The sequence below is a fragment of the Vicia villosa genome, linkage group LG2 (assembly GCF_029867415.1).
Source record: "Vicia villosa cultivar HV-30 ecotype Madison, WI linkage group LG2, Vvil1.0, whole genome shotgun sequence".
NCBI classification, from domain to species: domain Eukaryota; kingdom Viridiplantae; phylum Streptophyta; class Magnoliopsida; order Fabales; family Fabaceae; genus Vicia; species Vicia villosa.
The window spans coordinates 94,974,110-94,997,374 of NC_081181.1; the positions used below are offsets into that span (position 1 = coordinate 94,974,110).

The window sequence follows — 23,265 nt, forward strand, 5'->3', positions numbered from 1 at the left end:
AAGCCCATCAGATATAATAATAATATTATTATTGTTATTATTGGATTAAGGGAATAAATAAAAAGAATGATGAATTAGGTTTTGGTGGTTGTACGTGATAAGAGAAAACAAAACAAGGGTTTGGAAGCTCAGTGGATGAAAAAGGGATACGAGAGTTGTGTCGGGAAGGAGAAACCGAAAGGATTACGCGAACCGGAAAAGCTGGGATTCGACCGGAATTGTAGAGCGGATTCCGAATACAAGACAAGGGTGGGGTTTTTGCTCTATAAACGGGAATATGATGGACCGTATGTGGGGTTTAAGGAATTTTATTATCTCTTTGTGTTTGATTGATTCCTAAAAATTGTATGAAATTATCACATGTTTGATTCTGTGTAAATTTGTTATTTCCGTAAAAATTGATGTGCTGATGATTTTATTAGTGTTAATTTTATCTGATTTGATACATATAATTCTGTACCGAGTAGGATAGTCTATATATATAACGTCACTATTCATTCATATATGTATTTGGCTTCGTTATTCGTAAATTACATATACTGTAGCAATCTCATGTTTTATATATATTACTTCGTTAGTGTGTATATAGTGTATCATACATGATCGGAAGCTAATGAAACTACCATTGATAGAATTTTAACACTGTAATTGCCTACGTTTTGAATTATAGTAATGATACTGATGCTTAGAAACATAATAGAATTATAGTTCTGGCAATCTAAACTTATGTTTTTTCTAGAAGAGAACAAATCCTATTCAAGTTATTTACTAATATATACATGTTTCATAATAATGATAATAATTTAATATTATTGATATAACATTTTTAGGAATTTTGAGTAAGAGATAATATTTGAATTATTTGGCCAACTTAAGTGATTTTCAATTCTCTTAGAGTTTTCAATAGGGTTTCAAAGTTGCTACCGAGATGTTTAGAGTTAAATCTGATGAGCTGTAAAGATTAAAATTGAAGGTATTTGACCCTTTAGAGTTGTTTTATTATTACTTGAGTCAGATTATTAGACAATTTAGTGCATAAGAATTACCCTTATATGTAATAAGAATTGTCAGTAGGGTATTTTTGGGCACTTTAAAGTTGTATGCATTATTGTAGAGTTTTTTTTAGAGTCCCTTCGAAACTCTGTCGAATTATAATTATGTATTATTATAATTTTTATGAGTTAATAATATAGAAGAAGTTAATGAAAATAACAGTAGCACTTTGTTGCCCATCAGTGTAGTGACCAATTTCGTAACAGAGACATTATATAAGTAGCAGAGGAATATAATAATAGACAGAAAAATATATAGCGAGTTTAATAATATTAGGAGTGTTCGGGAATAATCTGACAACCGTTGTGCTTGCGGTGTTTTTGGTAATGTTGCGACGCGACGTATTTTTGTGAGTTTTGTGAAGTATGACGATGTTTGCGTGAATTATCTGTGATGAATTATTGTTGTTGATTTGTTGTGTGATATATTGCGATGAGTTTTTGTGAATTATTGCAAAGTGCAGGATTTAAGTTGACGATTGTTTATCAATAACTATTGATATATTTTGGCGATGTAGGCGAATGCCTTTGTGACGATGTTTGGCGACGTGTTTGTGATATAGGCGTATGCCTCGCGAAGTTGTTTGTGATGTTTGTGATTTGTTACATTTCATCAGTGTCTCATGAATTACATGTTTTAGCGACGGCCTGGATTGGAAAACAGCGACGACGGCTTATGCCTGTTTTAATGGCTCTGTTATCTGGCAATTGGCGATGGGGGCTGAAGCCCCGGGTACCACATGCATGTGCATTTGTTAGAGTCGCATTTCATTTGTGTGATTATGATGTTATGTGTTTTTGATGCTTGAATTTATGTGACTGGTTGTGAACTTTGAGTATGATCTTATGTGAGATATTGTGACTTGTGTTATTGACTGAAACAGTGAAGTAAACTAGACAGTAACGATTATACCGCAAAGCGATAATTATTATAACTCGAACCTGAATATACTGTTTATCATCACCCTGTTTATATTGTTTGATATCTCACCCCTTTCCTTTGTTTCGCCGTTATCTTTATATTGGTAACGTGCAGGTGATAGCTTTGATGAAGATTTAGACGCTGTGAGTCGAGTCAGTGGTCGCTCTGATACGTAGCACTCGGTGGGATAAACGATTGCTTTATTATTTGTTATGTTTGCTGAATTTTAGTGATGTTTTACTTTGGTTTGTGACTCAAAGTTATTTGTGAAGATGCTATGATGATTAAACTAAAATATAGAGAATTTTTTTTGAATTCCGCTGCGAGTTAATTATTGAATTTAAATAAAGTGATTTTTTGTAATGATTTGATTATAGTTTTAAATTCCTGTGCTATGTATCTATATGAAGGCAAGTAAGCCGTAAATGTTTTTGAAATGACGAATATGTGATACCTCAAATGAATTTGTTTGGAATTTATACTCTGATTTTCCGTAAAATTTATCGGGTAGATTTGGGGTGTTACATTAGTGGTATCAGAGCAGGTCGGTCCGTCCGGCCAGACTTGTCTAATGTTGTTTATTCCTCTGTACGCGATAAGTGTGTGAAACACTGTCGGTACTTGTTGCTTTCTGGTTGTTGCAGGTATTAGTTTGAGCGAAGTGGGGGAGAAGCTTTGCTTCTCGGATGTGTTTTAGTTGAAAGTTGTAGAGAGGATTGTTGTCTTGGTGTTTCGGAAACTGAAGTCGCCGAAAGAATTTGCATCTCGAGTTATAAAAAGTTTGGGAGCGAGGAGCTGTGTTAATGATTGTTTGGAAAGTGATTAAGTTGAAGAGAATGAGTTTTGGAGTGAAATTTCCGTAAGCAAAACGCAGGAAAATTTTTGAATCGTTATGAAACTTCGAAAATTCATAACTGGAGTTCTAGACGTCCGATTTGAGTCCCTTTTGAAGCGTTGGAAAGCTAAAGAGATGAACTTTCTTATTAAAATAGTGGCAACATCTGTAACAAATTTATTGGTGGCAGGATGATGTTGGAAAGAAATAAAGTTGTCGGTTTGAGTAGTTATCGTGTAAACTGTTGACGAAGGAACAATGATTAAGTGTAGGATTATTGTAGACCTTGTTATGGATTATTAGAAGTGCGAAGAGCATAACTTCAAGAATGAGGAGTGCTGACGATGATAGCGTTAAGGAATGTTGTTATGATATTATTACAGGATGTGTGGTAGTATGAAGTTGTAAGACGTCAGTGTTAGCAGGTTCAGATGGTTTTGTAAGATATTGAATTATGATGCTTTTGATGGTGTAAGTAGAGACGTTGTTGTAGTTGGTAATGATGGTTATCTCCGATATAATAGTAGACGAAAATTGTATTTGGATGTTATAGACGTATCTTGCTATCTTAATGATGTTCAAAGTGATGGATGCTAAAGAAAGTTTGAAACTTGGTTGAAACTTTTATAAGAACGATGAATTAAGATGAAGGATCGGAGTTGCGCAGCTGAAGCGGGATATGACGTTGAGAGTGGTTGTGTTGCATAGATTTTCGAGGACGAAAATATTCTAAGTGGGGGAGAGTTGTAACGCCCCAAATTTAATTAATTAGTTAATTAAATTATTGAAGGATTTAATTATTGGATTTAGAAGAAGTTTGAGAATGTATCGAAGTAGTTGAATTTGTTAGTGTGATTTTAAGAGGCGCATTTGGATTATTAAGTTAAATTCAGATTTTAGTCAGTTAGTCGGAGAAATAATATTAAGTTTAATATTATTATGGATTTTTTAATTAAGTTGGATTTTGAGGTTGTGTGTTAAATAGTAAATTGGAGGTGTGAAGTTTAAGCCCATCAGATATAATAATAATATTATTATTGTTATTATTGGATTAAGGGAATAAATAAAAAGAATGATGAATTAGGTTTTGGTGGTTGTACGTGATAAGAGAAAACAAAACAAGGGTTTGGAAGCTCAGTGGATGAAAAAGGGATACGAGAGTTGTGTCGGGAAGGAGAAACCGAAAGGATTACGCGAACCGGAAAAGCTGGGATTCGACCGGAATTGTAGAGCGGATTCCGAATACAAGACAAGGGTGGGGTTTTTGCTCTATAAACGGGAATATGATGGACCGTATGTGGGGTTTAAGGAATTTTATTATCTCTTTGTGTTTGATTGATTCCTAAAAATTGTATGAAATTATCACATGTTTGATTCTGTGTAAATTTGTTATTTCCGTAAAAATTGATGTGCTGATGATTTTATTAGTGTTAATTTTATCTGATTTGATACATATAATTCTGTACCGAGTAGGATAGTCTATATATATAACGTCACTATTCATTCATATATGTATTTGGCTTCGTTATTCGTAAATTACATATACTGTAGCAATCTCATGTTTTATATATATTACTTCGTTAGTGTGTATATAGTGTATCATACATGATCGGAAGCTAATGAAACTACCATTGATAGAATTTTAACACTGTAATTGCCTACGTTTTGAATTATAGTAATGATACTGATGCTTAGAAACATAATAGAATTATAGTTCTGGCAATCTAAACTTATGTTTTTTCTAGAAGAGAACAAATCCTATTCAAGTTATTTACTAATATATACATGTTTCATAATAATGATAATAATTTAATATTATTGATATAACATTTTTAGGAATTTTGAGTAAGAGATAATATTTGAATTATTTGGCCAACTTAAGTGATTTTCAATTCTCTTAGAGTTTTCAATAGGGTTTCAAAGTTGCTACCGAGATGTTTAGAGTTAAATCTGATGAGCTGTAAAGATTAAAATTGAAGGTATTTGACCCTTTAGAGTTGTTTTATTATTACTTGAGTCAGATTATTAGACAATTTAGTGCATAAGAATTACCCTTATATGTAATAAGAATTGTCAGTAGGGTATTTTTGGGCACTTTAAAGTTGTATGCATTATTGTAGAGTTTTTTTTAGAGTCCCTTCGAAACTCTGTCGAATTATAATTATGTATTATTATAATTTTTATGAGTTAATAATATAGAAGAAGTTAATGAAAATAACAGTAGCACTTTGTTGCCCATCAGTGTAGTGACCAATTTCGTAACAGAGACATTATATAAGTAGCAGAGGAATATAATAATAGACAGAAAAATATATAGCGAGTTTAATAATATTAGGAGTGTTCGGGAATAATCTGACAACCGTTGTGCTTGCGGTGTTTTTGGTAATGTTGCGACGCGACGTATTTTTGTGAGTTTTGTGAAGTATGACGATGTTTGCGTGAATTATCTGTGATGAATTATTGTTGTTGATTTGTTGTGTGATATATTGCGATGAGTTTTTGTGAATTATTGCAAAGTGCAGGATTTAAGTTGACGATTGTTTATCAATAACTATTGATATATTTTGGCGATGTAGGCGAATGCCTTTGTGACGATGTTTGGCGACGTGTTTGTGATATAGGCGTATGCCTCGCGAAGTTGTTTGTGATGTTTGTGATTTGTTACATTTCATCAGTGTCTCATGAATTACATGTTTTAGCGACGGCCTGGATTGGAAAACAGCGACGACGGCTTATGCCTGTTTTAATGGCTCTGTTATCTGGCAATTGGCGATGGGGGCTGAAGCCCCGGGTACCACATGCATGTGCATTTGTTAGAGTCGCATTTCATTTGTGTGATTATGATGTTATGTGTTTTTGATGCTTGAATTTATGTGACTGGTTGTGAACTTTGAGTATGATCTTATGTGAGATATTGTGACTTGTGTTATTGACTGAAACAGTGAAGTAAACTAGACAGTAACGATTATACCGCAAAGCGATAATTATTATAACTCGAACCTGAATATACTGTTTATCATCACCCTGTTTATATTGTTTGATATCTCACCCCTTTCCTTTGTTTCGCCGTTATCTTTATATTGGTAACGTGCAGGTGATAGCTTTGATGAAGATTTAGACGCTGTGAGTCGAGTCAGTGGTCGCTCTGATACGTAGCACTCGGTGGGATAAACGATTGCTTTATTATTTGTTATGTTTGCTGAATTTTAGTGATGTTTTACTTTGGTTTGTGACTCAAAGTTATTTGTGAAGATGCTATGATGATTAAACTAAAATATAGAGAATTTTTTTTGAATTCCGCTGCGAGTTAATTATTGAATTTAAATAAAGTGATTTTTTGTAATGATTTGATTATAGTTTTAAATTCCTGTGCTATGTATCTATATGAAGGCAAGTAAGCCGTAAATGTTTTTGAAATGACGAATATGTGATACCTCAAATGAATTTGTTTGGAATTTATACTCTGATTTTCCGTAAAATTTATCGGGTAGATTTGGGGTGTTACATTAGTGGTATCAGAGCAGGTCGGTCCGTCCGGCCAGACTTGTCTAATGTTGTTTATTCCTCTGTACGCGATAAGTGTGTGAAACACTGTCGGTACTTGTTGCTTTCTGGTTGTTGCAGGTATTAGTTTGAGCGAAGTGGGGGAGAAGCTTTGCTTCTCGGATGTGTTTTAGTTGAAAGTTGTAGAGAGGATTGTTGTCTTGGTGTTTCGGAAACTGAAGTCGCCGAAAGAATTTGCATCTCGAGTTATAAAAAGTTTGGGAGCGAGGAGCTGTGTTAATGATTGTTTGGAAAGTGATTAAGTTGAAGAGAATGAGTTTTGGAGTGAAATTTCCGTAAGCAAAACGCAGGAAAATTTTTGAATCGTTATGAAACTTCGAAAATTCATAACTGGAGTTCTAGACGTCCGATTTGAGTCCCTTTTGAAGCGTTGGAAAGCTAAAGAGATGAACTTTCTTATTAAAATAGTGGCAACATCTGTAACAAATTTATTGGTGGCAGGATGATGTTGGAAAGAAATAAAGTTGTCGGTTTGAGTAGTTATCGTGTAAACTGTTGACGAAGGAACAATGATTAAGTGTAGGATTATTGTAGACCTTGTTATGGATTATTAGAAGTGCGAAGAGCATAACTTCAAGAATGAGGAGTGCTGACGATGATAGCGTTAAGGAATGTTGTTATGATATTATTACAGGATGTGTGGTAGTATGAAGTTGTAAGACGTCAGTGTTAGCAGGTTCAGATGGTTTTGTAAGATATTGAATTATGATGCTTTTGATGGTGTAAGTAGAGACGTTGTTGTAGTTGGTAATGATGGTTATCTCCGATATAATAGTAGACGAAAATTGTATTTGGATGTTATAGACGTATCTTGCTATCTTAATGATGTTCAAAGTGATGGATGCTAAAGAAAGTTTGAAACTTGGTTGAAACTTTTATAAGAACGATGAATTAAGATGAAGGATCGGAGTTGCGCAGCTGAAGCGGGATATGACGTTGAGAGTGGTTGTGTTGCATAGATTTTCGAGGACGAAAATATTCTAAGTGGGGGAGAGTTGTAACGCCCCAAATTTAATTAATTAGTTAATTAAATTATTGAAGGATTTAATTATTGGATTTAGAAGAAGTTTGAGAATGTATCGAAGTAGTTGAATTTGTTAGTGTGATTTTAAGAGGCGCATTTGGATTATTAAGTTAAATTCAGATTTTAGTCAGTTAGTCGGAGAAATAATATTAAGTTTAATATTATTATGGATTTTTTAATTAAGTTGGATTTTGAGGTTGTGTGTTAAATAGTAAATTGGAGGTGTGAAGTTTAAGCCCATCAGATATAATAATAATATTATTATTGTTATTATTGGATTAAGGGAATAAATAAAAAGAATGATGAATTAGGTTTTGGTGGTTGTACGTGATAAGAGAAAACAAAACAAGGGTTTGGAAGCTCAGTGGATGAAAAAGGGATACGAGAGTTGTGTCGGGAAGGAGAAACCGAAAGGATTACGCGAACCGGAAAAGCTGGGATTCGACCGGAATTGTAGAGCGGATTCCGAATACAAGACAAGGGTGGGGTTTTTGCTCTATAAACGGGAATATGATGGACCGTATGTGGGGTTTAAGGAATTTTATTATCTCTTTGTGTTTGATTGATTCCTAAAAATTGTATGAAATTATCACATGTTTGATTCTGTGTAAATTTGTTATTTCCGTAAAAATTGATGTGCTGATGATTTTATTAGTGTTAATTTTATCTGATTTGATACATATAATTCTGTACCGAGTAGGATAGTCTATATATATAACGTCACTATTCATTCATATATGTATTTGGCTTCGTTATTCGTAAATTACATATACTGTAGCAATCTCATGTTTTATATATATTACTTCGTTAGTGTGTATATAGTGTATCATACATGATCGGAAGCTAATGAAACTACCATTGATAGAATTTTAACACTGTAATTGCCTACGTTTTGAATTATAGTAATGATACGGATGCTTAGAAACATAATAGAATTATAGTTCTGGCAATCTAAACTTATGTTTTTTCTAGAAGAGAACAAATCCTATTCAAGTTATTTACTAATATATACATGTTTCATAATAATGATAATAATTTAATATTATTGATATAACATTTTTAGGAATTTTGAGTAAGAGATAATATTTGAATTATTTGGCCAACTTAAGTGATTTTCAATTCTCTTAGAGTTTTCAATAGGGTTTCAAAGTTGCTACCGAGATGTTTAGAGTTAAATCTGATGAGCTGTAAAGATTAAAATTGAAGGTATTTGACCCTTTAGAGTTGTTTTATTATTACTTGAGTCAGATTATTAGACAATTTAGTGCATAAGAATTACCCTTATATGTAATAAGAATTGTCAGTAGGGTATTTTTGGGCACTTTAAAGTTGTATGCATTATTGTAGAGTTTTTTTTAGAGTCCCTTCGAAACTCTGTCGAATTATAATTATGTATTATTATAATTTTTATGAGTTAATAATATAGAAGAAGTTAATGAAAATAACAGTAGCACTTTGTTGCCCATCAGTGTAGTGACCAATTTCGTAACAGAGACATTATATAAGTAGCAGAGGAATATAATAATAGACAGAAAAATATATAGCGAGTTTAATAATATTAGGAGTGTTCGGGAATAATCTGACAACCGTTGTGCTTGCGGTGTTTTTGGTAATGTTGCGACGCGACGTATTTTTGTGAGTTTTGTGAAGTATGACGATGTTTGCGTGAATTATCTGTGATGAATTATTGTTGTTGATTTGTTGTGTGATATATTGCGATGAGTTTTTGTGAATTATTGCAAAGTGCAGGATTTAAGTTGACGATTGTTTATCAATAACTATTGATATATTTTGGCGATGTAGGCGAATGCCTTTGTGACGATGTTTGGCGACGTGTTTGTGATATAGGCGTATGCCTCGCGAAGTTGTTTGTGATGTTTGTGATTTGTTACATTTCATCAGTGTCTCATGAATTACATGTTTTAGCGACGGCCTGGATTGGAAAACAGCGACGACGGCTTATGCCTGTTTTAATGGCTCTGTTATCTGGCAATTGGCGATGGGGGCTGAAGCCCCGGGTACCACATGCATGTGCATTTGTTAGAGTCGCATTTCATTTGTGTGATTATGATGTTATGTGTTTTTGATGCTTGAATTTATGTGACTGGTTGTGAACTTTGAGTATGATCTTATGTGAGATATTGTGACTTGTGTTATTGACTGAAACAGTGAAGTAAACTAGACAGTAACGATTATACCGCAAAGCGATAATTATTATAACTCGAACCTGAATATACTGTTTATCATCACCCTGTTTATATTGTTTGATATCTCACCCCTTTCCTTTGTTTCGCCGTTATCTTTATATTGGTAACGTGCAGGTGATAGCTTTGATGAAGATTTAGACGCTGTGAGTCGAGTCAGTGGTCGCTCTGATACGTAGCACTCGGTGGGATAAACGATTGCTTTATTATTTGTTATGTTTGCTGAATTTTAGTGATGTTTTACTTTGGTTTGTGACTCAAAGTTATTTGTGAAGATGCTATGATGATTAAACTAAAATATAGAGAATTTTTTTTGAATTCCGCTGCGAGTTAATTATTGAATTTAAATAAAGTGATTTTTTGTAATGATTTGATTATAGTTTTAAATTCCTGTGCTATGTATCTATATGAAGGCAAGTAAGCCGTAAATGTTTTTGAAATGACGAATATGTGATACCTCAAATGAATTTGTTTGGAATTTATACTCTGATTTTCCGTAAAATTTATCGGGTAGATTTGGGGTGTTACATTAGTGGTATCAGAGCAGGTCGGTCCGTCCGGCCAGACTTGTCTAATGTTGTTTATTCCTCTGTACGCGATAAGTGTGTGAAACCCTGTCGGTACTTGTTGCTTTCTGGTTGTTGCAGGTATTAGTTTGAGCGAAGTGGGGGAGAAGCTTTGCTTCTCGGATGTGTTTTAGTTGAAAGTTGTAGAGAGGATTGTTGTCTTGGTGTTTCGGAAACTGAAGTCGCCGAAAGAATTTGCATCTCGAGTTATAAAAAGTTTGGGAGCGAGGAGCTGTGTTAATGATTGTTTGGAAAGTGATTAAGTTGAAGAGAATGAGTTTTGGAGTGAAATTTCCGTAAGCAAAACGCAGGAAAATTTCTGAATCGTTATGAAACTTCGAAAATTCATAACTGGAGTTCTAGACGTCCGATTTGAGTCCCTTTTGAAGCGTTGGAAAGCTAAAGAGATGAACTTTCTTATTAAAATAGTGGCAACATCTGTAACAAATTTATTGGTGGCAGGATGATGTTGGAAAGAAATAAAGTTGTCGGTTTGAGTAGTTATCGTGTAAACTGTTGACGAAGGAACAATGATTAAGTGTAGGATTATTGTAGACCTTGTTATGGATTATTAGAAGTGCGAAGAGCATAACTTCAAGAATGAGGAGTGCTGACGATGATAGCGTTAAGGAATGTTGTTATGATATTATTACAGGATGTGTGGTAGTATGAAGTTGTAAGACGTCAGTGTTAGCAGGTTCAGATGGTTTTGTAAGATATTGAATTATGATGCTTTTGATGGTGTAAGTAGAGACGTTGTTGTAGTTGGTAATGATGGTTATCTCCGATATAATAGTAGACGAAAATTGTATTTGGATGTTATAGACGTATCTTGCTATCTTAATGATGTTCAAAGTGATGGATGCTAAAGAAAGTTTGAAACTTGGTTGAAACTTTTATAAGAACGATGAATTAAGATGAAGGATCGGAGTTGCGCAGCTGAAGCGGGATATGACGTTGAGAGTGGTTGTGTTGCATAGATTTTCGAGGACGAAAATATTCTAAGTGGGGGAGAGTTGTAACGCCCCAAATTTAATTAATTAGTTAATTAAATTATTGAAGGATTTAATTATTGGATTTAGAAGAAGTTTGAGAATGTATCGAAGTAGTTGAATTTGTTAGTGTGATTTTAAGAGGCGCATTTGGATTATTAAGTTAAATTCAGATTTTAGTCAGTTAGTCGGAGAAATAATATTAAGTTTAATATTATTATGGATTTTTTAATTAAGTTGGATTTTGAGGTTGTGTGTTAAATAGTAAATTGGAGGTGTGAAGTTTAAGCCCATCAGATATAATAATAATATTATTATTGTTATTATTGGATTAAGGGAATAAATAAAAAGAATGATGAATTAGGTTTTGGTGGTTGTACGTGATAAGAGAAAACAAAACAAGGGTTTGGAAGCTCAGTGGATGAAAAAGGGATACGAGAGTTGTGTCGGGAAGGAGAAACCGAAAGGATTACGCGAACCGGAAAAGCTGGGATTCGACCGGAATTGTAGAGCGGATTCCGAATACAAGACAAGGGTGGGGTTTTTGCTCTATAAACGGGAATATGATGGACCGTATGTGGGGTTTAAGGAATTTTATTATCTCTTTGTGTTTGATTGATTCCTAAAAATTGTATGAAATTATCACATGTTTGATTCTGTGTAAATTTGTTATTTCCGTAAAAATTGATGTGTTGATGATTTTATTAGTGTTAATTTTATCTGATTTGATACATATAATTCTGTACCGAGTAGGATAGTCTATATATATAACGTCACTATTCATTCATATATGTATTTGGCTTCGTTATTCGTAAATTACATATACTGTAGCAATCTCATGTTTTATATATATTACTTCGTTAGTGTGTATGTAGTGTATCATACATGATCGGAAGCTAATGAAACTACCATTGATAGAATTTTAACACTGTAATTGCCTATGTTTTGAATTATAGTAATGATACAGATGCTTAGAAACATAATAGAATTATAGTTCTGGCAATCTAAACTTATGTTTTTTCTAGAAGAGAACAAATCCTATTCAAGTTATTTACTAATATATACATGTTTCATAATAATGATAATAATTTAATATTATTGATATAACATTTTTAGGAATTTTGAGTAAGAGATAATATTTGAATTATTTGGCCAACTTAAGTGATTTTCAATTCTCTTAGAGTTGTCAATAGGGTTTCAAAGTTGCTACCGAGATGTTTAGAGCTAAATCTGATGAGCTATAAAGATTAAAATTGAAGGTATTTGACCCTTTAGAGTTGTTTTATTATTACTTGAGTCAGACTATTAGACAATTTAGTGCATAAGAGTTACCCTTATATGTAATAAGAATTGTCAGTATGGTATTTTTGGGCACTTTAAAGTTGTATGCATTATTGTAGAGTTTTTTTTAGAGTCCCTTCGAAACTCTGTCGAATTATAATTATGTATTATTATAATTTTTATGAGTTAATAATATAGAAGAAGTTAATGAAAATAACAGTAGCACTTTGTTGCCCATCAGTGTAGTGACCAATTTCGTAACAGAGACAATATATGTGTAGCAGAGGAATATAATAATAGACAGAAAAATATATAGCGAGTTTAATAATATTAGGAGTGTTCGGGAATAATCTGATAACCGTTGTGCTTGCGGTGTTTTTGGTAATGTTGCGACGCGACGTATTTTTGTGAGTTTTGTGAAGTATGATGATGTTTGCGTGAATTATCTGTGATGAATTATTGTTGTTGATTTGTCGTGTGATATATTGCGATGTTGCGATGAGTTTTTGTGAATTATTGCAAAGTGCAGGATTTAAGCTGACGATTGTTTATCAATAACTATTCATATATTTTGGCGATGTAGGCGAATGCCTTTGTGACGATGTTTAGCGACGCGTTTGTGATATAGGCGTATGCCTCGCGACGTTGTTTGTGATGTTTGTGATTTGTTACATTTCATCAGTGTCTCATGAATTACATGTTTTAGCGACGGCCTGGATTGGCAAACAGCGACGACGGCTTATGCCTGTTTTAATGGCTCTGTTATCTGGCAATTGGCGATGGGGGCTGAAGCCCCGGGTACCACATGCATGTGCATTTGTTAGAGTCGCATTTCATTTGTGTGATTATGATGTAATGTGTTTTTGATGCGTGAATTTATGTGACTGGTTGTGAACTTTGATTATGATCTTATGTGAGATATTGTGACTTGTGTTATTGACTGAAACAGTGAAGTAAACTAGACAGTAATGATTATACCGCAAAGCGATAATTATTATAACTCGAACCTGAATATACTGTTTATCATCACCCTGTTTATATTGTTTGATATCTCACCCCTTTCCTTTGTTTCGCCGTTATCTTTATACTGGTAACGTGCAGGTGATAGCTTTGATGAAGATTTAGACGCTGTGAGTCGAGTCGGTGGTCGCTCTGATACGTAGCACTCGGGGGGATAAACGATTGCTTTATTATTTGTTATGTTTGCTGAATTTAAGTGATGTTTTACTTTGGTTTGTGACTCAAAGTTATTTGTGAAGATGTTATGATGATTAAACTAAAATATAGAGATTTTTTTTTTGAATTCCGCTGCGAGTTAATTATTGAATTTAAATAAAGTGATTTTTTGTAATGATTTGATTATAGTTTTAAATTCCTGTGCTATGTATCTATATGAAGGCAAGTAAGCCGTAAATGTTTTTGAAATGACGAATATGTGATACCTCAAATGAATTTATACTCAGATTTTCCGTAAAATTTATCTGGTAGATTTGGGGTGTTACATTTTCCGCATTATAATTGCCGGGTAGAAATGGGGTGTTACAGATGGCATGGGAGATCCAGCATCCATTGGAGGTGGCACAGTAGGAGCAAAAATATCCCGACAACGTCTACGGAAAGATGGCGCCTGTGAAGTACCCTCAGTATCATCCTGACGCCTCTGGAATGAAAAAGTAGAAGTGGAAGGCGCGTGCCCACTATGATGAGGAGTAGCCTCAAAAGTCGCCTCTTCTAGAACAGGGGTGTCAGCTACCTGTGAGACTATCTGGCTTCGTGCACGTCGCAGGAGGCATGTTGTGCAACCCTCCCAAATATAAGTCGGTATGTCTCGTCAGCCATAATGTCTGCATTGTATTACAAATATAGTCAGATTAGATACAATTAACTTATAAAAACAAAAGGAAAAACAAAACAAACCAGTTATAACTCCGAAGATGCAAATGTGGAAAGCTTCCGTGGATGCAGCTACGGAAGCACCCAACATTCTCAAAAACTAGGTTTACCCCGGAGTTGCATCTACGAACTACCATAACGTTTTATTTTTCTGTAGATGCATCTCTTGAACGTTTTGAAGCTTAAAAAACGCAACAATGGCGTCTGTTACTGTTCCAAACATTGAAAACCCTATTTTTGGTGGCTTGGTCGTCCATTTTACACATAAAAAAATACATACATTGTCTCTAAACTATGTATCTAAAACTATCTATTGATTTATACTCCTAAAATTGTATTCTAACTCTATTGCGGAAAATACTCGAAAATAACTCGGAAACTCAAAAACTTACCGATTATATTGAGCTTTGAACAAATCGGAATGTGTTGATCAATGATGTTGATGTTCCCTGCCGAACTCGAGAGAAAACAATGAAGTTTGGTGGAAGATTGATTTTTGAGGTTGAGAGAGTTTGAGAGAGTAGAGAATATGAAAAACTGTGAGAATGAGGGAGGAGAATAGTCTGGCGCGAGTTTAACAAGAAATGTTTTCAGAGGTACATAATTGAAAACATTCCGTAGATGCACCTACGGAACAAATCAACTTTGAGAAAAAAATGCATCCGGAGATACACCTCCAAAAGTGATGCCTAAGAATCCCAAAGGGTGAGATAAAAGTTTCTAAAAAAATTAGACTTTTTTAATGACATACGAAATGACAAGTCTCTTAACCAATCAATTTGTGACATTCTATGTTAGCCAACTTTGGCACCAAGGCATATATACATTATGTTATTTCACATAAAGGCAAAAGCTGAAAAGGAAAGTGCCATGCATGAAAAAGTGATATGACAGAAGATATCTTCACTACCTTCATAACTACTAGTACGTGTGTGAATCTAATTGGCAACTCAACACTAAAACCTCATAGGCTAAAACAACTCGTGGCTCAAAAAACATTCCCTTATTCCTTTATAAAACCTCTTCACACAAACACACAAACCATTGTACCTCCCTTTCTCTTTCTCCCTTTTTCTTCTCCTTAACTCTTCATTATCCATTTTCTACTATCAAGTAAACATAACAAAGAACAATATTATGTCTGAGATGATTAATCTTTCAACCATAAAGCTTTTTGGGACAACCATATTTCTAACACACAACACTCATGATGTCCTTACCAATGATTCTTCTCAACAGAATTCTACAAAACTAGATGATCAAATTGATATGTCACATGACAAATCTCCAAAGAAACAAGACATAACTGTTCCATGTCCAAGATGTAACAGCAAGGACACAAAATTCCGGTACTACAACAACTTGAAAGCCAAACAGCCCAGACACTTCTGCAGAAACTGCCAGAGATACTGGACTTCTGGAGGAATCGCCAGAAAGATGCTTGTAGGAGCAGGTCGCCGTAAGAACAAATTCACTAATTTTCCTTTAGATGTCTTGCATTATTCTCAAATGAGTAATGTCTTGCCCTTTGGATCAAATTCTTCTGATATCTCTTCAACTTCATGGAACCATGCAGTGTGTTATGCCATGTCCTTAGGGAAACATTCTGTGCCAACACAATCTTGTGGCCCAAGTAAACCTGCACTAAGGAAACATTCAAGAGATGGTGACAAGATCATATATTCCAACTCAGAGAAAGAAAACCTTGGCTTAAAAAGAAACAACATAGAAAGACATGATAGTAATGATGAATTGGTTCCTAAGTTACTAAGAGTTGACGACCCTAATGATGTTGTAATGAGTTCTATATGGTCAACAATAGGAATTGAGAATGGGAGAGGAATTTTCAAGGGATTTGGATCTAACTTTCATGACAAGAATCATGTGGTTGAAGCATCTTCATCAGTATTCAAAGTTAACCCTGCAGCTTTACCAAGGTCTATTGTGTTCCATGTGATGATTTGATTGGATATTCGTAGCATTCACACCTTATATTGTAGGTATTGATGACCTAATCCAAAGCATGTAGGTGTGTCAGTGTCCGATAAGGAAACCATTGTGGCATAGTATGTGGTGTGAATGTCCTGTTTGTTGTATGTGTCAATAGTAAATTATAGTGACATAGATTCATAAGATTCCAAAATGTTTCTTCATTGATTCAGAATTATATGACTTTATTGATTAAATATGTTTGATGTGCATATTATGTATGTGACAAGATAAATAAATAACAAGATGAATAGATAAAAGAAATGTTTATTTTGGTAGAAAATACAATGGTTAAGCATAAACAATACAATCCAAATCATTTGATAAGAGCTATTGATATTGCTTCTTCTTTCTACTTGTCAATTGTAGTATAGTAAAATTGGTTCCAAAAGATTATAACATTTATTTCGATTTTACTGGATTATAAATCAGAGTGCTTAAACACCCCTCTTGCGAGCACATGCATGAGCATGATCATCTTGATTGTATTTCACAAGTACACTAACTAATTTGGATATTTATAATGATTTCTTATAAAAATAAGTCAATAAATATTTTAATTATAGGATGAAAAATCTCTAAAATTTTGGCACCTTCAGAAACGAAGGGTGCTTTATCGGCAAAAGGAAATGAAGCAACAGACAATATTGTTGAATGAAAAGAAAAATATAATGCCTAAACCAATATTGTAGCTTCCAAACATGATGTTTTCAAATCTAAGGTAAAATCTCTTGGATTTTATTTATCCTATATGTAATCAGTTGGATTTGCCTGCATGTTGAAATAATCACATAGCTTTCTCCCTTTTTTGGGGTCAAATACTTATCTATGAATAAATAAATATACAACGTTACAAAAATTGCATTCTTTGGCCACAAATATGACAGCAAGTATCTACATGACACTATCTTTTGGGATCAAATATTTTTATCCTTTTTTTTATTTCAAGATAAACCTCAATCAAAATCTAAGTATTTAGATTCAGTGATTTGGTGGAGAAAAACGCACTATAACTTTACTCTGTTCTTATATATTCTATGAATGATATAAAGATACAAACGAAATAATAGATATATAAGATAAAAAAAAGAGAGCAACAAAAGAAATTTGTATCTATAAAGAATGAAGTGAGAACTGTACTTTAGCAATTGAAAGGCTAAGATATTATTAGATTTGACTAACAAGAAAAAAGACAGAAGGAGGATTGACAAAAGTTTAATAAAACGTGACATGGATTAAAAAGGGTAGGATATAATTAGAACATAACAACAAGTAACTTCGTGGAAGAATCCAACTCCACACTAAAATCTCATAGATCGTCACAACAATTTGTGGCTCACAAAACCTATCATTTGCTTAGGTGGCATTTTAACTATTTGTTATTAAGAATATATTTGTTTAATGTTTGAGAATTTCTTTGGCCACCTCCCAACCTTCTAGCTCACCTCTGGTGAAAAACCCAGAATACCCCTGACTTCGGAAATGAACTTCCGAAATGCAGGAAAAAGGTGTTTTCGGAGATGCATCTCCGAAAGCGCCTTTTTTTTAAAAAAATTTGACTTATTTCGGAAATGCACTTCCGAAAACACCATTTCGGAAGTTCATTTCCGAAATACTGCGCGTTTTGCAGATTAAGCAAAACAGCCCCCTCCCCCTAATCATTTACCCTAATCTTCTTCCAAACTCACACCCCAAGAGATTTTTGTGCAAACCAGTTCCAAGCTACCTCAAAGGCTCCAACTACTTGCTCTATTACATTCAAAAGTCCTCAAATCCATTCAATCGGTAAGCATTTTGATTTTAAGATCTATGATTAAAATGTATATTAGGGTGTTTACAAATAGAAAAAAATGTATTAGGTTAGGTTTATACTGATATTTAGGATGTTTAGAATGTGTAGACATAGGTTTGATGTTTGGTTTTGGGGTCTGCCATGGGAGTTGCAGAAAACTCCATCGCAGGGGTGTTTCGGAAGTTCATTTCCGAAAACACCTCCATCCTAGTTTTCGGAAATGAACTTCCGAACTGTATCAGAATTTCAATTATTTTTGTTTCTTCTTTTGTCTCGCATATTAATCGATTTCAATTGTTTACAGGAACATGTCAGGCAACCAACCAGCACGCATCAGACAGGGGAGAGAGTCTCAGACTGCGTCGGCTAGACGCGAGCGGGCGGCGGCGCAGCTGGCGTCGACCCAGGGACGGGGGCAGGGCCGGGGACGCCGTGTGCGAGTTCCCGTGGACGTGGGAGAGGGTACATCTGCTTCAGGATCTAGGAGTCGGCTGGCTCGGGTATCTTCTTCCCGCCAGCGAGAGGAGGAGGAGGAGGAGGAAGAGGAGGTGCCAGTGCCATACTACGAGCCGGAGGGTGTACCGGAGGTTGACCCTCCAGCCGGGGAGGAGGATGAGCAGGAGGATGGCTATCCGGGAGGGCCCTTTGACACTTCCGTGCTGATTCACTACCACGATCACGTCGCTCGGCGGATCTGGGAGGGAGAGGAATTTTTTTAATTTAACCGTTTATTTGTCACCATTTTTTATAATCTAACCGTTTATATGTCCGTTTATTTAATATATGTCGCTTATTTGTTTTTTTTTGTAACAGGAGAGAGAGCCGCTGAAAATGGTCAACCACGCCCGCAAGATTTTCGGTCTGTTTAAACCAGCAGCTGAGTGGTTTAACGACCATGTGCGAGGTTCAGGGCTCAGCGGGCTCTGCATGACGGGGTACACCACGATCAGCACCGGCATGCAGGGGGCATTTGTGGAGCGCTGGCACAAGGAGACGTCCTCTTTCCACTTGCCGGTTGGGGAGATGACGATCACCTTGCACGACGTGCAGTGTCTTCTCCACCTGCCGATTAGGGGGCCGCTGTTGACCCACTCCAAGATCCAGAGGGTGGAGGCCATTGAGTGGATGATGCTCTACTTGGGCATGGAGCACGAGGTTGCTCACTATGAGTGCGCCACGACTTCTGGGCCTCATGTCCGGTTCACCACACTGAGCACTTATTTTGAGCATCATCTGGACGCGGCTGTCGAGGCTGAGGGTGCGGGTAACGAGCTGTTCACAGAGTATCACCGCGGCTGCGCTCTCCGGTGCTGGTACATGCATGTGGTAGGCGCTGCATGCTTTGTGGACAAGAGTTCCAGGTACGTCGATGTGACCTACCTCTGCTACTTCATGGAACTGGATACCGTTCACCAGTGGAACTGGGGGGCAGCTACTCTGGCATACCTCTACCAGAAGCTGAATGAGGCCTCCAACTGGAGGACGAGGCAGTTGGTCGGATCCTGCACACTGCTTACGGTACGTTTTATTTTAATACATTATCGTATTTATTTATGTTTCGTATTTATTTTTAATACATTATCGTGTTTCTGTTTCAGAGCTAGATCATCTCCTACTTCTCCCGCATCCACGGCTTTCACATCGATCCTGCGTACGTGGACGCCATGCCCAGGGCCGCCAGATACGATCTCCAGAGGGGGAACGATGCGGTGGGACCATACCGTCTGTACTTGGACCGCACGATGCACGACGACGTCACCTGGAGGCCGTTCGTCGACTACGCTCAAATTGTCCCCTTTGACGGCATTGCTCTATATTCAGGCTGGTTGGCATGCGGGACCGGCATCATGGTCTGGTATCTCCCAGAGCGGTGCATGCGTCAGTTTGGATTCGTGCAGTGGATACCCAGGTCACCGTTTGAGGCTGCTCCCGACACAATGACCCGAGTGCAGCTCACTGCCATATGGGCGGAGTGGCAGCAGCATGTGGTACCGTCTCACTCGGGTCACACAGGACTGGCACAGTGAGGAGGGGTACGTCACATGGTTCTACCGGGTGTCCCATCCTCTACTGAGACCCGACGTTCCCGGCGCTCCTAGGCCAACACATGAGGAGATCCTGGAGAACCAGCAGGCCGAGGATGACCACGCCATTGATCTCCTGCCGATCTGCCAGCGGATAGAGATGCTTGGGCGGGATGCCTTGGATCGGGGTGTCGTTCTTCAGGGCGGTCCAGACGCAGTCGCCGTGATGGAGGCGATCGTCACTAATGCGGGCCGTGCGGCGGGGTACAGGCGGCAGAGGAGGGCTCAGGGTGAGAGGGTTAGGCACACCCAGTAGTGGTCGGGTTTATTTATTTTTTGTTTTCGGATTGTATATTGCGCACACTATTACTATTTGGTTCGGCTTGTATATATTATTTGGATTTTATTTATCGTATTAGTATTTTCAGTTTATCTGTTGCTTATTTTATTTGGCGTTTGCGTTTAATTAAAATGCGAGACTGTTTAAGAAAAAACATAAAAAAAAACACAGTTTCTGCATAATTCGGAAATGAACTTCCGAATTCACCCATGAGGTGTTTTCGGAAGTTCATCTCCGAAGACACCCCCCATGAGGTGTTTTCGGAGATGAACTTCCGAATTATGGAAAATTTTTTAAAAAAAAAAGCGCTTCGGAAGTTCATTTCCGAAGCAGGGGTATTTTGGGATTTTCGCTGGGGGTGACCCCCATAGGGAGATGGCTAAAGAAATTTTCTAATGTTTTTTAATAATATTTGTGCGTACGTTTAAATTTTTTTTTAAAATGATTCAATGCTTGAAGAGAAATATTTTTAAGAAGTAAAGTTGCCCTACCATACAAAAAGATTCCTAGGCAAAGTTTCATCATCTTACAAATGGATTTCTTCAAAACTCGTTTTATGGGTTTTTAATTTCTCTATATCGATGTCTTCCGTTCCGGGTTTTAATTTTCTCCTTCAACATGTTCTCTTTAACTATCTCTTTCACATTTGTATTTCTATCTTTTCTTAGTATTCTCTCTCTCTCTCTCTCTCTCTCTCTCTCTCTCTCTCTCTCTCTCTCTCTCTCTCTCTCTCTCTCTCTCTCTCTCTCTCTCTCTCTCTCTCTCTCTCTCTCTCTCTCTCTCTCCTTCTATCTACCTATCAATTTTTTTAATTCTCTCCATAATTATACATGTGTTTTGGTTGAAGGAGGGAAATGCATAGAATAAGAGGATTCAGTATAACTAGAATAAGATTCGTCTAATGTGTGGGACAATGATGAATTTTTTTAAGTAATACTAAATTATATATATTTTTAATTTTATTTAGTATAATAAAAATTATAATATAGATGATAAGATGAAGAGAATAAAAGAGAAAAAATAATTTTAAACGAAAAAAATATGTTTAAATTATAGAAATGATAAATAAGATGTTGCTATTTGAATTTTAAAAATGACAAATAAAGAGAAAAAAAATCATTAATTTTGTTTTATATTTTTTTTCTAATATTTTTAAAAATGTGAAATCTTAAACATTTTATGGATGTGAGAAATTCAACATTCGAACGACTCGGATTCTATGTAACCAATCGTGAATTTTTTTTTTCAATATCCAAGTTTTTCAAAAAAAAATTCACAAATAGCCAACATTTCAAAAATATTACGCAAATGACCAAATTTTTTTATAAAAAAAACACATTGTCGCCAGGCCCAACACTATAATTTAGGCAAATTCGCCAGGCCTAGTGGCGACTTCTCTTACATTTTGGGCCAAGTCGCCAGGCCCAGTGGCCACAATGTGCATTTCTTTTGCTTTTTATTTACTTAACTTAACTTAAATTATTTTGACCATTATTTTTTTTACTTAACTTATTTTACATTGTTAAATTATTTTACTCAGAAAAATAATATTAAATAAATAAAACTACCAATTTATATTAATAAAAAAAACTATAATTACATTAATCATAATAGGGCCCCACATTAATCATAATAAAGTCTACAATTATATTAATCTCTATTTACAATTACATTTTTGGAACGCCGACCCCACATTTTACGGAAGTCCTTAGCGAATGACTTCCAATTTTGTCTGTACCACTGGTTGCTGACTTTTTTAAGATGCCAAGGGTCCAAACACATCGGGGGGCACGGGATTTCTCGATGCATGCCGAATTGGAGTTTGACACGGTCACTGTGGTGCATCTCCACAGTGGTGAACCTTATGATAGGCGTTTTTGCTGTGCAAACAGTTGCATCTGCTTCGTTGGGTTCATGGCCCAATTCCAAATATGGTCTCCAAGTAAACTGCAAAGTAAAAAAAAAAAATTACAAATTAGAGAAGATTATTTATGTTACAAATTTAGTTAGAAGATGGAAAGTTTGTGGTAATACATCTTGTGATCGAAGACGATCCAAGAGTTGGCGATAAAAAATTATTTTGTTTTTGGGCGTTAGGCTATAATTCAATCCAGTTGCATTAAACCTAAACAAATAAAAAAAAGATAAATCAAATTATTTACAATTATTTATAGAATAAATATACAAAAAGAAATAACATCATTAACTTACCTTGACGCGTACGGGAAGACGAATATGTGCGGGTTTTCAGGGACTAGCCTCGGGATTCTCCACCATCCCCATGCTTGGAGTAAGAATGCACATCCATAAAATTTACAACTATCTTTTTTAGCATTTTTACACAAGGAGCTATAGAGGTAAGCCAAAACCGCATAACCCCAACTATACGTCTTGATGGTATCAATATCCTCAAGCAAACACAAGTACATAAAATTTATACTATTCCCCGTGCCATCGGGAAATAGCAAGTTACCAAATAATAACATAATATAAAATCTAGTTTTCATTATTTTTTGCTCTTCGATCGAAAAATGGTTCAACGTCAAGCGGTCATAATGAATTTTAAAGGTTCAACGTCGACCAGATCTACGCCCAACATTTGCTCTCATAGAGCATTGGGTTGTTGAACGTTTCCATTCACTTCTTTTCCATTAATTGGGAGACCCAATAACATGTACACGTCCTCCAGCGTGACGGTACATTCATCCGGTTGAAGGTGAAAAGTGTGAGTCTCGGGCCTCCAACGTTCACACAATGCCACTATGAATTTAGTATCCATTGTAGTAT

The 23,265-nt window shown here is 35.8% G+C and overlaps 2 protein-coding genes across 2 annotated transcripts; one reads left to right on the forward strand and one right to left on the reverse strand.

Moving 5' to 3' along the window:
- The first annotated feature begins 15,401 nt into the window (after positions 1–15,401).
- On the forward strand, positions 15,402–16,562 carry LOC131646463 (cyclic dof factor 3-like). Its single transcript, XM_058916490.1, has one exon. It carries the CDS (start codon positions 15,471–15,473, stop codon positions 16,296–16,298), a length of 828 nt encoding a protein of 275 aa, XP_058772473.1. The 5' UTR covers positions 15,402–15,470; the 3' UTR covers positions 16,299–16,562.
- Positions 16,563–22,128: 5,566 nt separating this feature from the next.
- LOC131649615 (protein MAIN-LIKE 2-like) lies at positions 22,129–22,964 on the reverse strand. The gene is made up of 3 exons (XM_058919366.1): positions 22,690–22,964; positions 22,513–22,603; positions 22,129–22,425 (listed from the first exon to the last, which is right to left on the reverse strand). Exons 1-3 carry the CDS (start codon positions 22,962–22,964, stop codon positions 22,129–22,131), a joined length of 663 nt encoding a protein of 220 aa, XP_058775349.1.
- Between the last annotated feature and the right edge of the window lie 301 nt (positions 22,965–23,265).

Bases quoted from the DNA above. Each gene is read 5' to 3' on its own strand.
- LOC131646463 (XM_058916490.1), top strand. From the start codon at position 15,471: ATGTCTGAGATGATTAATCTTTCAACCATAAAGCTTTTTGGGACAACC.
- LOC131649615 (XM_058919366.1), bottom strand. From the start codon at position 22,964: ATGTTATTATTTGGTAACTTGCTATTTCCCGATGGCACGGGGAATAGT. The intron at 22,604-22,689 runs GTAAGTTAATGA...TTATTTGTTTAG, and splicing joins GTCTTCCCGTACGCGTCAAG to GTTTAATGCAACTGGATTGA. The intron at 22,426-22,512 runs GTATTACCACAA...TTTACTTTGCAG, and splicing joins ATCGTCTTCGATCACAAGAT to TTTACTTGGAGACCATATTT.